Here is an 18,115-nt window from a genome sequence, read left to right as displayed (position 1 = left end):
AAAAGGAAAGTACAAAGTGGAATACACAGGTCTTTGTTTAGAAACACTTGAGGGAGATAAGGTGGGTAACAGAAGCATGTCCACACCACACACCAAGCTAACAGCAAGGAAAGCATTATGCTGTGTGTTGTCGTTACTTAAGTGAACTGATTAAGGAGGATGCAGGCCCCTTTAGCTCACATTAAGAAATACAGATGTGATCTGCTGTGTGCTGAATGAGAATCGGCTCGTCTTGTATTCTTTCGGGAGCCGAACGAGGCATTTCCCCAGCCAAGTTCACCGCTGGCGTTCCCACAGTTCAAAATGATTTCATGTTCTCTGGTTATTATGATCAGCATTGTATAAAAATTTAAGCAAAAATAATTCAAGAAGTTTTTTTAGAAAATATTTGTTAATATTATAAAAAATTGTAGATTAAAAGGAAATTGTAAGAAAATCCCAAAGTAAGACGTTTTCTAAAGCCGAAACTGAACTATTAAAAGAGTTTGTTTTCTCCAAGCAACATTAAAAAATCCAAAGGTTTTGATTTTAGAATCATAGAACACTCAGTGGACAAGGACAAATCAGAATTTTAGAGACTATGACTGGGGAATTGTTTTGAAAAGATATCTTATAAAATTATTTAAATGATGATTCAATCATCAAAAAGGTTGCGGACTAATTTAATCTCAGCTCTGATAAAAAAGGACTGCTTGTTGTCAGCATTAACATAAATAACACATACATTCAAACAGCAGAAACAAATGTGTAGGTGTTGCTGTAGGGCATCAATTCATTTGTCTTTCTCTCTCATTCTGATTGTGTGTTGTGGAGAAGAGTCACAGACTGATCAATCCACACAAACACACACACACACAGTGATCGAACGTCATTCTAGACGCTGGCCTGTTTATCATTGTTATTCAGGTCAGTGGTCAAGTCTTGGAATTTTCTGTTTAGAGGGAACATCACTCATTTGTTACTGAAGCCTGGCGGAGCTGGTCATAACCAGGTCATTTGAATACAAGAACTAGCATCCTTCTCATTCTTCTTAGTATATACACATAAGAGAAACACCGAGAGCCCTTAATTCTGATAGATTAACGTAAATTTTATGACGTATTACTGCACAGATGTATTTATCTATCTGAATCCGAGCTCATCTCTTTAGAAGGAGAAGCGTGATCCAGTGTGTTGCAGAAAGCAGGATGCACTCACTGCCCATACTCTTTGATCAGAGATGGTACCAATCCATTAAGGCTTCGACCTTCCTGTTAATAAAGGCCTCTCTTACTGCAAAGTGCATGACCTCTGTGATGTAGTCACAGAGGAATACTTGCAGTGTCAGGCTCCTCTCTCTTCACATAACAGCACTGATCTTAGACTTGTATGTACAGGACCTGCTTTACTGTAGATATCGGCAGGTTGCATTTCAGGTAAAAAGGTTGATAAACTGTATGAAAGCTTTTTAAAGGGAAAACTGCACAAACCTAGTAAAAGCTACATGTCATATCTATGCATATTTCGGAAATGTAATAATCCAGGGATTTCTGATTTCTGTCAGCTTCAGACGCGCCCTGGACAGCTTAGTATTGTGTTGCTCTCTGTCTATCTTTGTTGTTCTCCTGCAGTAACAAAGGCGACAGACTGCACACATTCACATCTGATAGAGACATCTCCTCTCTTGTCGTACCTGCTTCCGAGTCCTCGTCTTCCCTGTCCGAAGCTTGATGTATCTGGCTATCAGCTCATTTCGACCTGTGTAAACAAGAAAACAAAGGGAAATGTGTTAAATGTAAAAAAAAAAATGCCATCGGAGGAGTGGAAATTTAGAAAACATTCTGCAAAAAACCCACTATGGAGTTTACAGTTGTGTGTGTGTGTGCTCCAGATAATGTGTGCAAGTGTCTGTGATTCTTTAGGCTCAACATTCATAATCTTATTTTTTTATGTTGCTTCTGGGTTTGATTTTTAGTTTTTTAATTAAGAAAAACTCAAAAATGGTGATTGAGTTTATGACTTTAGGTAAATGTAGGGGCATTGATCATTCAGCAGCGCTGATAAGCTCCAGAAAAAGTCATATATAGATTATTTCCTTCAACTAAATTAATGAATACCTTTGTATGTAGGGTACACAACCCTGAACATACAAATTGTGAATGAGGAAAAAAATTAATTTTTTAGGTAGTGGTCATGGATTTATTTAGACAAAGCACCTATAGCGTGTGCAACCGTACAAAACAGAAGGTATGTATATCTTATAAGCAAACCAGTTCTAATTTCCCTATGAAAACAACATGTGATATTAGCATTATAAAAAAAACTGGCAGCAGCAGCAGCAGCAGCACAGCCTTTCAAATTAATCTAATTCAATCTCATTCTCTTCAAAGCCCGACACTTTGAAAGGAAACAGTCCTAGCTGTTCATACTATTACAGAAAATAATGGCTACTGAATATATTGGGTTTAAAACAGTGCAGCTCTGACTAAATTATAATTAAAGCATAGCTTTGTAGAGATTTCCAATTAACGACGGCTCCAAACATTCTTCTGCCCTCAGCTCTGCTCTTATTGCTGTAGCAATGCACATGACCCCAGCTTAGCCCTTTCATATGGTAATAACATGCCGACAACCAAAACTATTACACAAATTATAGGTAAGGAGGCTCTCTAATTATGTGTCCAGCTGTAGTCCACCAATGCCATGGATCCTGCTGCTCCTCTATGAAACGGACCAAACCCTCAACATAATGACACATTTTTCTACGTTCACTTCATTATCAATTAATGATCTTACTTTATTATTAAGACACAATGGGACCACAACGTGTTGCACATGTGCTAATAAGCTGTATCTCAGGTAATCAGAACAAAAGGCATCTTCTATCAATGGAGGCACAACAGGGATCAAAGAATGTGATGGAGAACAGAAACAGACACCTTTGATGGATCCATAGAAAAGAGAACAAAGGAAATGTAACTAGAACGGTACTCGGTATAGCGCATAACTCAGCCAAGAGCCAACAGTCACCTTTAAGCCTCACGACATTATACACCCTCGTGGATTTTTCAATATCATATGATTTTATTTTCAAGACCCATGATCCAAGTTTCAATAAAGTCGGACCAGTAGTTTTTGCATAATACTACTAACAGACAAATAGACAGAATAACATCAACTCCCTGGTGGAGGTAATCGCCCTTAAGCATCATCTTGTGTGGCACCAGCGATCTTATGTTCTACTCATGCTAGCAAGGTATAGCTAGCTTTCATCAAAAACCTAAAAACTGCTAATTCCATGTCTTGCAAGTGATGATTGATTGACCAATTATGATAAATTAATGGTTTCATTACCATAATAAATCCCTAAAAAACGTCATATTTGTTGGAGTTTTTTGAAGGTGGACCCGAGGCTCTTTTCACACTGAACATTTAAACCAGGCCAACCCACATGAACCAAGTCATGTGACCACACTGGACATATACACATCAACATCTGGCGAGTGACAGGTCCAACCACCTGCAGTGTACACTTTACTAGATGTAGTAGAGGAGGGGGAGGGCTGCACTATTTTCAATAATTCACACACTATGGAAACATGACATGACAATACAGGCATTCATGCAAACTCCTGATTCGTAGATCAAAGCACACAAATGGCCAGCTGAAAGCTTGCTTACTGTTGAATAATTCATTCTTTTCACCAGGCTGGAAAAAAGCTCAGTGGGTCCTGGCTGGCCCATGTTCTTTTTTTTTTTTCTTTCTTCTTGCCTGAGTTGGCTCTGCAAAACAACAATTTCCGGAAAAAAGATGTGGCGGTCCACATTCACGAATAAAACTCAGCTTTTCCTTCCTGAAATCCAGGTAGTACCACTCTGCTACATGACCAACTAATAAATCAATGATATTCCACAAAGAACAAATTGCCGACAGTTTTTGTAAAAAAGTAAGTCTACATGATAAGCGGATTTTGTTATTTTTGATTTAAATTTGTAGATGTATGTATTTCAACTCAACTGTGCTTCCCAAAACTAGTCATAAGACTATAACCATTTTCAAAGAAGAAGACTAGTACAAGAACAGTTTAATAAAAAAGTCTTCAGTTTTTCAGCTTTCATGTTTGGTTCAATGTGAGCTCACGTGCATTAAGGCTTGATTAAAGCATACCTTTATGAACTTTGTATACTGTATTAATGATTAAACTTTCAGAGCCAATCTGTTGAACAATTAACACAACTGAAATACAGAGTGACACTGATCTGATTTCAGTCGGGGCAGAGCTTAAGATCTAAACTTTGAATTTGGGAAAGTCATCTTCTTGTGAGTGCTGGCTATTTTTTTCAACAAAGCCCCGAAAGATTTTCTTCCCATTAGTTTTGAATGATCAACGTAGCTACAGCTGAGACAGGCGCTGAGGGTTAAATAAGGTCTTGCTGTCGAATCAGTGCCGGGAGAAGGCTAAGAAAATTAACTCTTTAAGGGGTGTTCCCGTCACTCAAAGCAGCAGGAAGGGGATTAAATATTTATAGTGTGACCCCTGAGCAGGTCTGTGTTTTTCAGCAGCTAGAGGAGCCCTCCACCTGGCCAGAGTAAACTCTCCTCTGAATTTCAATGAGTGTGGAGGATCGGCGACATGTGAATGGCACTCCAGCAGCAGCCCCACAAAGAGACGCTGGCTCGTCTTTCTCTAGACCGTCTCCAAGCAGCTGATTCCTCATTCAGTCAGAAATCCAATTTGGCCCTCAGCATCCTCTGTCTGAGGAACCTGGGACGGGCTCCCTCTGTTGTGAATGACAATGGAGTGAATTGTCCCCAGTCGACATGTGGACCAACCTCAGAGGTACCACACCCAGAGATAACTTCCCATTTCCTCCCATTAGACTTTCAATGTCGAAATCAACAGTTGATAATCCTGACTGAAGTTTATTGTCTTGATTATTTGATTATTGATTTGTTCCATTAACTAATGATGAAAAGATGCTGATGACAATTTCTTCAAGCCTATAATAGCTTGTTTTATTTGAGCAACAGTCCAAACTCGAAGACAAAAAAATGACCGAACAGCCTAAATTCCAAAGATTCTGTCTTTACGATAAGGCTATGACAACTAAAATCTTCAGGTCATCACATCTGAGAAACTGGAAAATTTGAGTGTGTTTTGCTTTAAAGGCTACCTAAAGATGATCGACAATTGTCAAAATAGACGCAGATTAATTTTCTGTGAAAGTTGTAGACAAGTATGTAGTTGGTTCAAAATCAATCCTGCATTGCTCATTTTCTGCTTCACTACGAACTCCTGCTAAAACCAGATTTTTTAAAGAGTGCAATCATCCTTTCTGCTGATAAATATGGGATTCCATGAACTTTGAAAAATACATGTGTACCCTTAAATTCTGCATTAGTCAGTTCAAGTTTAAGACCTATTTTGGGTACTACAGCGCTTTGTGCTACTTTAAAGAGCAGGAGAATGATATTTTCCAATAAAGGAAAAGTGAAGAGATAGTTTTGTCATTTACTCTGAGCACAACATATTTCAGGTTTATATTGTATTCTGGCTTTTAAAACCTTCTCACAGAAACTGGTATATCCCGACCTCTCTCTTGATGGATTACACCCTGTATGATTGTTGGAACATCAGTTTAAACCACGAGTGTAGATAACAAAGGATTCATCTTTAGGTTCATTTAAAAATGAATCAGTTTATTAGATGGATGAAAACACATATTGTCCTAGTAATAAATATCATCAATTTACTTTTAAATACATAAAATACCACTTATTCTTACAAACGGAAAGCTGAAACTAGTAAATATTTTTAGTGAATATAGATTGTTTTAGCTCTACAAATGATATCAAGAATGTTTTTTGAAATCATGCCGAGAGGCTAGAGACATTTAAAAAATGAATAAATCATCTTACAACTGTACGATACAGCATCTTAAATCTTATTTCTAGTAATGGGCTTCAGTGACAGTCCACAAGAACTCCTTGAACAGTGATTAAATGCAACACAAACAATCTACAATTTCTTCTGTACGTTCAAAGATGTTTTCTAAAATCAATGTAGTATAAAATAGAAGCAACATACAAGGCTAATAAATATGACATGACAATTAACATGGCTTGTATTTCATGTTTCCAATTTTCCACTTTACTAGAGTACCACTAAAACATTGTTGAATCTCAACTGGCATGCAAACCCAAATGCTTGTCATTGAATTCACTACCAATGCCTTTATACACCTGTGTAACACACACAGTCTAATTTAAGTAATGGTACATTAAACAATTTAACTGGCTTGGTTACATCCTCTGAGCAGCAAGAACAATACTCCTACTGCTCGGTGCAGTTTTTTTTCTTTTCCTCCTTTTAAAAGCATCCATTTCCTGTAACAGCACTTTTTCCTAATGCAGGCACAACCACAGTCACATCTGGCCCAGCACTCTGCCATGAGACAGTGAGACAGAGCCGGGCCTGGCCAAGAATCAGTCGGCAGATTGCCGACATGTGTGGCTCCTACCACTCAGCTCTGTGAGCAGGGCCTGACAGAACCGAGGACGAATCTGTGACACTGCCCAACACAGTATAAGGCACGTCTATCATCAACCCTTCATTCAATTCTTTGTTTTTTTTTAATGTTCACATTACAATACCTTTAAACTGTGGTTAGACCAGAGGTGGCTTTGGTACAACACGGTGGAAAGTATCATTCATTAATTTGTTCAAATCATTTTTCTAGCAGAACTGACAAATATTTGATAGTTCAAGTTTGTAAAATGTGAGGATCAGATTTTCCTGGTATTAATATTCCACAAAACTAAATATCCTTGGAAACTGTGCAAATTTCCATTGTTTTTCAGATATTTTGGGGGAATTTGTACATTTATTGTTTGGACCGTGTGTAAGCGTGACATGGTGAGAGCGAGCAGGGAAGACATGCTGCAAAAACTTATAGCTTCAGCCTCATATATTTCGGACATCTTATAGACCAGGCAATTAATCAAGAAAATTAAAGGCAGCTTAAATATATAGATATTTAATAGTAATTCAATGCAGCATTAGACTTCTAATTTATTAAGTAGAGAACTAATATATAAAATACTGTTGAAGCTACAATGTCATGCTCCTGTCAATCAACAGAAAATTAAGTTTGAATAGTTTCAGTAAAAAAACAACAAATATTTCCCAGTTTCATTTGAAATGTGAATTTTTGTTTTGTTATTGCAAACTGGTTATTTTTGTTCTAGAATGAAAATGCGACCTTGAGCTCCTGAGACTTGGGATGAATGCTTTTCACCATTACTTAAGACTGATTCATTATATAAAATATGATATTAAAATGATAAACAACTTAATCTACTATTTATATAACAGTTAGTTGAAGCCTAAATTGCAACTCTTCATATTAACCCAAACAATAATTCGATTTTAATCTGTTGATTCAAACCTTTCTTTTGGTTTACAGACCCTAGCCTGTTGTATGTTGATTTCTCTATGTGTGTGCACGTGTCTGTGCGTGTAGCAGGCCGACACAATGGCCCCAGCTTTCCTGTCATCCGTGATAGATGACTCAAGGGTCTCAGGCAGACATTAGCATCACAATAGACTCAACGAACAATATGAAGGCATTCGGCCCAGGTTTTTGGGAAGAGCAGGCAGAGCCAGGAAGCCTTTCACTCGCAGTATCAATGGGAAATCACTGCTTGCCAAGTGGGGAAGAAGCTGTGACTTGTGACTTGAAAGAAAACTGACAGTGGCATTTTTGGAAGGAAAACGCCACGCTCCCTGTTTAGCATTATTTAGCATTGTTAGCTGTGGGTAAAAGGCAAAAGGCTGCGCTGAGGACAAGGATCCTGTGGGATGAATCATTTTACACAGGACTAAATCACAACCAACTCTTGGAATAAAAAAAAAAAGTATGTCAGCTACATAAGCATAAACAATAACGACTAAACACAAAAGGTGTAAAGCTAGCCCTGCAGGTGATTTAGCACCAACATGTATAAGTCTCTTCTCTCTGTTCAACAGTGAAATCTCATGTTGGAGTTAGGAGGATAATCTCTGCTGATCATAACATCTGACTCCAAACCACCTGCTGCTTGTGACAAGTGCTTTAACTTCCAGTATTGTTGGGCCTTTGTACGAGAAGCGTGGGTCCATAAGAAAGACTCCAAGGCCGGTTGTATGAGCGACGCCACGATGATCACAAGCACTAATGCTTTTCTCTGAGAGACAATAGAAATCCCTCCTCCTCATTGTGCACACATACACACACACAGACACACATGCCTGCAGGCTGGAACAGAAAAGTTCATAGACCATATATCTTCTCGTTACTCTGGCTCTGTATTTATGTATCCTTTGTTCTATTCAGGCAGGAATGATTTCCAACCAGGAAGTAAAATGTACATAATAGAACTTGTCATTGTTATTGTATATGAGGTCATATTGTTTTAATGTGTAAAAGCTTCTACATTGTTGGAATTTCTCACTTTTTCGGACTCAGTGCTGATTCAGGATTTCCATACAGTGGCTCTCTAACCGTCACATTGAATTTTCTCAGCCTCTCTCAGTTCTGGGCTCACTTGCACATGGGTGTTCCTCCCGGATCCGCAGGAAACGGCTCTATTCACTTCTCACTTAGACAAGAAAGGCTGGGACATAAAATAAGAAAGACCTTCAATTAAGTGCAATTTCTTTATTTATAATCGTGAGAATTTTTGAACCGAAGACAGAGAGAGACGAGATGATGAGAGGGTTTTCAAACATGTCTCTATTTGATGAACGTGAAGGAACTGTCAAATGTTTTATTCTTTACAAGACTATATGTATTTATTTACACAGAAGGCCAATGTCAATGTCTCTTATGGTACTGAACTGGTTAGGAATGCAGAAGTGAATTTTTCTATTGTAATACCTGTGCTAAGAGTAGAGTCCGGTATGATCAGCTACAGTTTGCGCAAATGTAATAACAAAATTACAAAATCTCAAATGAATTTCCACGAAATAAAGTCATATAAACAATAACAATGTGAAAACTGTGATAAAAATATCATTCATGTCTGGTTATAGGGTCACTGGTGCTCACAGATCTCTACAGTGGAAGTAACACTCTTCATGTATGTTGCGATTAACACACCAGGTTTGCTTCCATAACACCTTGCTTAAATCAATACAACAACCTATCTTCCTAAACCAGGTGGATATAAATATTAAACTCATAACCTGTCAACATTTTCTATGGACAGAATGGAAATGTGCATCAAAGCAGGTGCACAAAAATATACTTAGTGCAACCAGAAATTGTATCCACTTCTGACCTAAGTCAAATTAGTATATTTTTTCATATAGCTTGACAGTATCTCAAATATATGTTCACACATATATAAAACATGTTTCGTGAAGTCAACTGAATGAAGCCCTGCTAACACACATTACAGCTTTCAAGATTTTAATTGATGACTGCAGGTATCACTCAGGGTTTAAAAATCCAGCCCGGGCTAAATTAAGTTCTCCAGATAATGCAGTGTGCAGCTGTAATTAACAGCTCTTTAAAAATCCATTTTTTCTCTGGACACCATAAGAAATCAATACTTAACTTCAAATGACCTTATCGAGCTGGATAAAAGGCTTTATCGCAAGGGCTGGGTCAGGAGCGGTTGAGCTAATGTGTTAGTTGAACAGTGGGGGATTAAAGGTGAGGTGTTCTCTCAAAATCTTACAAGACATCACAAAGCAGCAGGTCACTAACCTGAGCCTTCCTGGAGACACTGAGAGGATTACAGCAGCCAACCTCTGCTGAACTGTGCCTGTATTCAGACGGGGCTGAGCAGGCAAAGACAGCCTCTTTATCACTCAGCGGGGTCGGCCCCTTCTATTTCCTCTCTCTCTCCTCTCTACGTCTCTCAAACCACGCCAGAGCTGAAACCTGTTAGTCCCAACTCTTTGCAACGTACTCACAGGGGACCAATTTGCACAGCCAGAGCTTGTCTGAATCACTCTATCAATTAGGAGCCACTGTGTTTATCATCACATACATTATTGTAGAGGCCGGGCCTGGTCATTGTGCTGAGGTGTGCCTCTCAGGAGAGAGAAACAGCTGAAATAAATGACCAGGGAGTGAAGCCACAGTTGGACAGGCTGCTGGACTAATCTGAGAGGACGGCTGTGATTATGAGTCCCCCGAGGAACGGGCTGTGTGGCGAGTGCAATGTGTGAACGTTGGCTCCAACAGTCAGAAAGGTGCACTGCTTATGCCCCCCGCCTCCTCCACAACAAAGTAAGACACTGAGTCAAATCAATACTTTCAATCTCTCAGGATCAATTCAGCTTCCGAGCACAAAGGGAGAGATGTTGGCTGTGACCAATAAATGAAAAGTCAAACTTAGAGGACATGAAGGGCTCTATTGTCGCATTCTTCCGTAATCACGAGCACAAGCCGAGTGAGGCTGGACTGAAAAGTAAATCCAAATTTTTGGAGACACAGGAGGTTCTAAATAGTTAATGGGAATACTCCAGATAGTGAGAACGTCATAAACATGCACTTACTATTTGATTGCAAGATTAATAATAGCAATGATCATATACATGGCATGTTAAGGTCAGACCATGAGACAGCATTGAGTATGATCACTTTATGGTTCTGTCTGTCTGAGTTTAATGCCGTTCAGGGCTGAGGGACATTTCTCTTTTCCACAAACAGCACAGACACAAATGACAGTCTGTGTTCGCACTGCAGTGTCGTCCCTGTGTACTGGACGAGAGAATAACTCTGGCATTCAGATTCCATTCATATGTTGATTACACAAAATGGTTCCATCAGCATGAGATGATCTAGTCGGAATGGAATATGATGTAATCAGCACGAAACTGAGGATTTTTCCCTTGAGGAGAGCGCACACAAAAAAAGTGACACTGCATCTTTAAGAAGACGAGGGTCTCGCTGTGTTTTAGTCAAACAAAAGCAGCCAATTGGGAACATGCAACCTGAAACCAGAAGCCCGGCTCAGAGGGCCTCACACAGTCCTCAGAGCAGGGACACACCCCTCGCACTCCTGATTCAGGCAGGCACAGAACCACAGGCTGTTGTCCAACCAGGCAGTGCAAACACTTCCACACAGTCGGAAAATCACAAACACACACTCACGGATCAGTTTGTTTATCCTCTTTCCAGCGCTGATCTGGAAACACGAGCAGTAAAAATCTAAATGACAAATATGTCGCGCAACATTTTTAGGGTGATACATTATAATATTTGACAGTGAAAGCATTACTAGATCCTGTTTAGACTCTGTAAACTTGCTGCGTGAGATGTTCTTTCCATGTAATGTTGCAGTGCACATTTGATAAACATGAATATATCATAAACAATATGCAAAGCAACACACAGAATCTCTTTTTCAGACAGCCCACTTTCTGTTTTCAAATCTATCTCTCTCTCTCTCTCTCTACAGAGTCACACTCTGCTCTGAGCCCCTCTAGCACCACAGTTCATGATAAGCAGCCATGTGAGGCAAGAACAACCCAGACGAGGTGAGGTTGCGAGAGTGGAGATCTGACACGAGCGACAACATGTTATGCTTGGTCACCACAACATGGACACGAGCTGGAGCAGAAATCTGCCCCCTGGAAAGACTGCCATGAAATAATATGCACTTCAAAATCAATTCTGCTGCTCAGCAACAGAGGAGCATAAAAATGCAGAGCCATTTTGGCTCTCATTAATTGCTTGTTCCCCAAGCCACAGAAACACACGTGGATGATCAACTTAAGATATGTAGGAATTGATCGATGCAAAACAAGTGTGGTTAAAACAAATCACAGTGATGTTAAGGTAATCTTTTTTCTGGATGTTTTTGTCGGCTCCAGGTGCTCTGACTAGAGTCTACTGGGCATATTAAACCCATGAGTGCAGCTCATTGCTTTGCAAAACAACACGTGCAGAAGGATCATCCAGGCTCTTTTCAACACACATGAAGGGATCGTTAAATATATATGCATTCTATATAATCATGCATGCATCTATATATTACTATTTAAATTGCATCAGTCCAAATTAACTTTCACAACAGTGGAAGGACAGGAAGATAAAGTGATATACCCGACATGCCTCATGTATGAGACTGCTATCATAGGCTGGGACGAGGCAGGCTGGAGGTCTGCGAGTATTATTCCTCTCCATATTACTAGATAAAATGAGTACAAAACACAGCTAAGTGTCAGCTCCTGTCCACAGTACTGCAGAAGTTTTTGACCACATATTTTCCCCTTTGTTTTATATAAATATAAATATCTAAGTCCAGAAGAGAACACAAAACGACTACAAATGCTCAAACAAGTGGGCCGTACCAGTGGGCGGCGACAAAGTCTACATCAACGATCCATCAAATATCAAAGAAGAACGCTGCCATCCAAGTATTAGGATCGGCAGAAGCCTGTGATGCCGTCAAAGATGATTCAGCGACAAAGAGTGCTAACCAAACGTAGAGGAACCATTATACAGGCACCATTTCTTCTAGTTGTTTCTGGTCCATATTTATTGCACAAAGCAACACTGGACATGCATCTATTGTACGCTGAAACCGGAGTAAAAGAAAATCTGAACTTTGGAGGGCATTTGTAAGAATCTTAGTTTTAGTGATTAAAAAAGCTGTTCTCGTTTGGACGAGACTAAATGCAGAGGAAAAGGCAAAGTATAAAATATAACATTCACTTAATTTCCCATCCGTTATCCACGTTGAGGAGAGTAAAATGTGACCATTGATGCACCATGTTGGAGGGAAGCGTCATGAAACAAGGTTGATTTGTGGTTATTGACCCATTCACATCCACCGTGTTTGATCCCTTTCACTATCGAGCTGGAAGAAGTATGAGGCATCTTCATCGCTACTAGTGATAAAATAACCTGTTCGACACAACCCTATCTTCAACTATACCTCAAAATGGCTTCCTCCCTCCTCCATCATACCTGCATCAGGACTATTTACACGTTCTACACTTACCCCTTTTGAGGAAGACATAAAATAATTGGACTTTTTTCACTACCATGTGTGTGAAAACACTGCAGCCTTCCACTGACAATGGCAGGGGAACAAATGACGGATTATTCTGGAGGTGTGTGATGTCTCTCCTGCGATGAAGTTCCTCACACTCCATTCTGAGTGAATGCAGGTGACTCGGGGAGCCTGAGCTGATCCCAGAATTCCTCATTATCTGCCCAGCAGGGAGGATCAGATCCGCTCGCTCTGTCTCAGAGCATGCTCGGCCCGGTGAGACGAGACCCAGAGGAGCACAGTGCTGGGCCATCGGGGGCAAGCCAGGTCTGCTCATTATATCTAACTCATCCTTGGCATCTCTGCAAACCAAGTGCCACTTAGTTCCCACAGGAGGGGTCTGGGCTGGATCACTGACGAGATGGCAGAGCAAACAGCAGAATGGTAACAGGAAAAGCTTTACATCCAAAGTAACATGCAGCCACAGGCCAGCAGTATGCGTTTGCAACAGGAATATTACAACATGTATGTATTTTAATAATTTCTGGATTGTAAATATTATTTCAGGTTAAATATGAAACATTTGCAGTGTAATTATTGATATTTCTTTAGAACCAGACTTATAGTCCATCACAAAGTGCCATAAGGTGATTATGTCTCCATCTTTATTTAAATAGACTTTAAAGCTCACACAACAAATACAACTGGTCGCCTGAGCAAAAACACGAGATGGGAGTGGTATAGGCTAAGAAGAGTATGTATTTACATATTTATTTGTCAGTAGATGGAATAAAAAGCAGTTTGCTTTTTTATAGCCAGTAACTGCGAAAAATTCACCACTGTCATTTAGCGTTTGGGGCAAGTGCAAATACATAACTCAATGAATAAACATGCAATTTGAGAGAAACGTGTTGTTTCATTTATCAACTCTATTTCTGGGATAAATGAATGCAGCCTAGCACAGCAGGGGAATTATGCAAGTGCAGAATCTCGGGCCTGTGGCTGGGGGCCAGCGCCCTCCATTTCCCTTTACTTTTTAAAATATTCTAAATAACTGTGGGGCCGAGGAGAGTGCCGCGTGATGCAGTCTATGTAGATGTAGTGTCTTCCATTGCAGTCACAATTAGCCTCAGAGAAAGGGCACAGCGCCAGCCAATGCTGGTCTCAGCGTATCCGAAACACTTCAGGTAAACACAACAATAAGCTAAGAAGCAGAAATTAGAAATTGTTTTGTACCGCAACACAGTTGCTATAGAGACTGTTGCTAATTAACTGCACTCTACCCCAAGATAACAAAGGGCTTAAGGGCACTCAGGGCGGCTCCTCTTGTGATGAGCTCTGTGTATGGAACACTATGCCTTCCCCAGGGTCTCTCAACCACAAAATACCTGCCTCCTTGTATACAACTTTCATCTCAGATGCCATGAGAGTCTCTGTGTGATGTCAGTAGGTGCCTGTTATAAACCCTATGGACCTGGACCACAGCACCATATCAGCCTCACCGTGGTTAGCTGAACCCTTTTAAAAAGCCAGATCACTGGATGTTTTAGACAAATCAATCCCTTGTAACAGCACGGAGGACCATTTCAGCGGTATATCTCTGACGGTGTTTAAAGAAGCACGAACGGCATGGCCTGAGGCATCCTACAAAGAATTTATCTTTACATGGCAATGAGAGCGTCCATTTTTTCAGACGAGTTCTTTAAATAGCTAAATATATTTTACCTGTTTTTTAAATTATATTTTTAAACTACACATTCGCAGGATAACTGAATAGTATTTATGGTTACTAAAATGCATTGTTTTGTTTGCGACATTATAAATGCCTAACACTTACCATTGATTTATTATACGATATGTCACACATTTAAACATTAGCTGCAGTGACAGAGAGGAAGTAGTGACATTTTTCCTTCTTACAGGGACGCTCATGGGTTGAATGGACCAGACACAATCCTTTGTATTGAGCGGAACATGTACAGCTGCCTTTGCATAATACCGCCCTGCTTATAGCAGGTGTGGAAATTTAGTTGCTTATTTTCACACAAAGAGGAATAAGGACGTGAATCCTTTTGCCTCTAAATGTCCAAGTGCCCAATAGTAGCATGGGTTAGTGTTTATTCTGAAAATGCTGTGTTGCACCCATAACCATGACAACCCCATTGAATTATTCCTGGTCCAACTTTCATATTCGGTAAACAATGTATTTTAGTACTGAGCTGTCTCAATGCACTTTCAGAAGGACCCATGGCACCCTCCTGTCTTTGTGAGATTGTCATAGTTCATGGTATGATGGAATGGGCACTGGGACGCAGCACAGTTGCAGGACTGAGCAACAAGCACTGTCCCACGAAACACACCCATGTTAAGAAAGAGGGAGGAATCCACAATTCTGCCTGAAATCTCAGAAAAACAACAATAACCTCTGTAGCTGCCAATAACTGACAATGTACCTCCATTCTCTGCCACAATTTCACAACATATAATCATCTGTTGCATATTTTATCTGCTTCTACACTTGGAGTTGGGTAAATATGTAGTATTTATTTCAAATCTACCAGGTCTGAATTACTATGACTAGCCAGTGGAAGGATTCTGCCACTGGTGAGACAGCATGAAACCAGATATGGAACACATCTGGCAGGACGGACTTCTATTCCACCCTACAGTCGTCTCCTCAGCAGATTTGAAGGTGGATTCAACACCGCAAACACAAAACGTCTCGTCGGGTTCATTATTAGGGTTTTGAATCTCTCTTGAGTAACAATCATTGTAAAGTGCAGAGTAAGACAAGTTGAAACACAATATTCTCTATGACTTATATTTTTTGCCTATAAATCATTTTCACGAGGCAGATGTTGGTGGCTTGTCTTTTGTCATTGCATCAATGTCAGTTGTGATAATTATCATCTGCTTATCTTATTTGATAGTAATATTTGAAAGCGAGGCACCTTCAACAAACAGCTCATGTTTTACATTTGGCTGCTTGCAGTAAATCAACAAGTAGGACTAACTCTGAATTTTAACTTGCTCAATAACTTGTCAACTACATATATTCTTAATGTCAGTGTGACAGAAAGCTTAACATTTGCATGACATTGAGAACGTCCGCTGGGTAATGAGAGGTCTGCGGTTAGCAGTGCTCATTTAGAACTTTAAAAGAGCGAATCTTCATCCTTTAATTTAATGGGGACGGGGGAATCAGAGGAAGCAACAGTGGGGAGGGTCCTGTTGTCTGAGCTCACATCTTTGTACTGGCAGCCGAGGGGTTTCACTGCGACTCCTAGAATTTACATTTTGTTTGGCCGGAGGGGTCACATGACAGCTGCGAGCGAATGCTCTGAGGGGCTTTCTGCCTTCACTTGACACTGACAGGCTGTGAGACGGTCCAACACCGCAGAGAGAAAATATTCCCTCTTTCCATGACATCACCCAGCCAGGAATCGGAGGAAGAGGAGGGAGGAACGGGGGCACAGCTGGTGGCAGCCGCAGTACCATCTGCTACTGACTAATAGTTCATGCTGCTTTACTTATAAACTTGCACTTCTGTGAACCAGAGTCGTAGCTGTAAGGCCATCATCACAGCACACATCAGAGATACGAGACTGACATAAGACTAAACCATGTATCGAGTCTTTTTCTAGGAAAATGCATTTATTCACTCTTTCTGCCCAAATTATCAAATTAGATTAATATCATGTCTGATGCCAGGTTAAATATGAAACCACCAACTAGTTGAAAAAAGGGCTGCACATTGGCCAGGTGCCGTTATTTTCCTCACACCAAGAAATGACACCTGCAAAACCGCAAATAGATGTTTTTACACTTTAATTTTGTGTATTTATTCAGCATAAAAGGTATAAAAAGGTAGTTCTTGAGCCACCGGGTGATGGTTTCATAACCTTTTCCCCCTTTCGTTTTAAATATGGCGTTAAAAAGGAAAACAATCCCTGTCCAAATTAGTGTTTTAGCTCCACTTCACTAACAATCCCCATCCATACTTACACAACATATATCATCTGATCATTTAGGTATGTACTGTAAACAGGAAGGAGATTGTCTACTCTGCTGTCGGTGGCAAACTTGTTTGTTTTGGTCAGACGATGAGGTGGAACTGTGACTGACAGTAAGTGTTTACAACTGTTTGCCTTCACCGCTGATAGTCAGGTCGGGACTGATAAGAACCAACAATCAGGAAACGAATGCAGCCGATTGTGTCATCGTGTCCAAACGTCTTTGACCGTTCAGACCACAACGCAGCCCTGGATTTTTCGAACTAAAGCGGGGCCAACATTGCTAGTTTTAAAACTAAACTTAGTAACAGGATGTAGCCAAATGCAGGCTAGATGTTTTCAGTCGCTTTGCTAAGTTCAACTAACCAGCTTCTTATACTAGCTTCATATTTAAGGACAGACATGTGAGTGATATTGATTTTCTCATTCTAACTCTAGCAAGAAAGCAAATATTCACCAAAATTGCCTAATGATTCTTCAGTTCTAACCTCTTAGTAAAGTATGAAAAGCAGATATTGTTTGGGTTAAACCGCATCTGTACCTACCGTACATCTTTCCCTCATCAGAGAGGATGATCTTCCTGCGTCCACATGGAGGATAGATGGCCAGTGCCTCCTGGAAGCTCTGTTCAATGTCAGGGCTCCACACTCCCTCGGCATCATTGTCTGTCGGCTTGTCTGCCGAGTCGCTCATCCTCTCCAGGTCCTCGGCAGGGCTCTCGCTGCCGCTCCAGCTGCTGGGATCCATCTTGGCGGTTGGGCTCTCCAAGCTGAAGCTTGGAGCAGACTAGGGAGAGACCTGGAATTCCCAAATAAACAAACACAAGCAAACTGTCACTCTCCGCAACAGAACAGTGGAAAGAAAGTGCACGCTGTTAGTGGATAGCCAGATGTGGAACAAAAGGAGGCAAACTAAAATGGACAGGTGATATACATTTTAACAAATAAAATATTTAGAGCTGTGAAAAATAACGCGTTAACGCGTTATGATTAAATTACAGGATTAATTCGTTGTTTTTTTTTAACGCATTTAACGCATGCGCAGAAGGACCTTCCAATTCCGCCGCCTCTGCACTAGTTGCCGCTCGCCGGGTGACGCGGAAGCGACGCCGAAGCGAGGCGTAAGCGCA

The 18,115-nt window shown here is 40.4% G+C and overlaps 1 protein-coding gene across 1 annotated transcript in view; it reads right to left on the bottom strand.

The window, feature by feature from the left end:
- The window catches only part of tead1b (TEA domain family member 1b), a 31,255-nt gene extending 13,491 nt beyond the window's left edge, over positions 1–17,764 (bottom strand). The window contains exons 1-2 of the mRNA XM_053420005.1: positions 17,532–17,764; positions 1,673–1,737 (exon numbers count right to left, since the gene is read on the bottom strand). Coding sequence (XP_053275980.1) covers positions 1,673–1,737; positions 17,532–17,733 — 267 coding nt within the window. The 5' untranslated portion in view covers positions 17,734–17,764. The remainder of the gene's footprint in view (positions 1–1,672; positions 1,738–17,531) is intronic.
- Between the last annotated feature and the right edge of the window lie 351 nt (positions 17,765–18,115).

The sequence above is a fragment of the Pleuronectes platessa genome, chromosome 1 (assembly GCF_947347685.1).
Source record: "Pleuronectes platessa chromosome 1, fPlePla1.1, whole genome shotgun sequence".
In the NCBI taxonomy this organism is placed as follows: Eukaryota; Metazoa; Chordata; class Actinopteri; order Pleuronectiformes; family Pleuronectidae; genus Pleuronectes; species Pleuronectes platessa.
The sequence above is the reverse complement of the archived record's forward strand: the minus strand, read 5'-3'. Positions and strand labels throughout refer to the sequence as shown.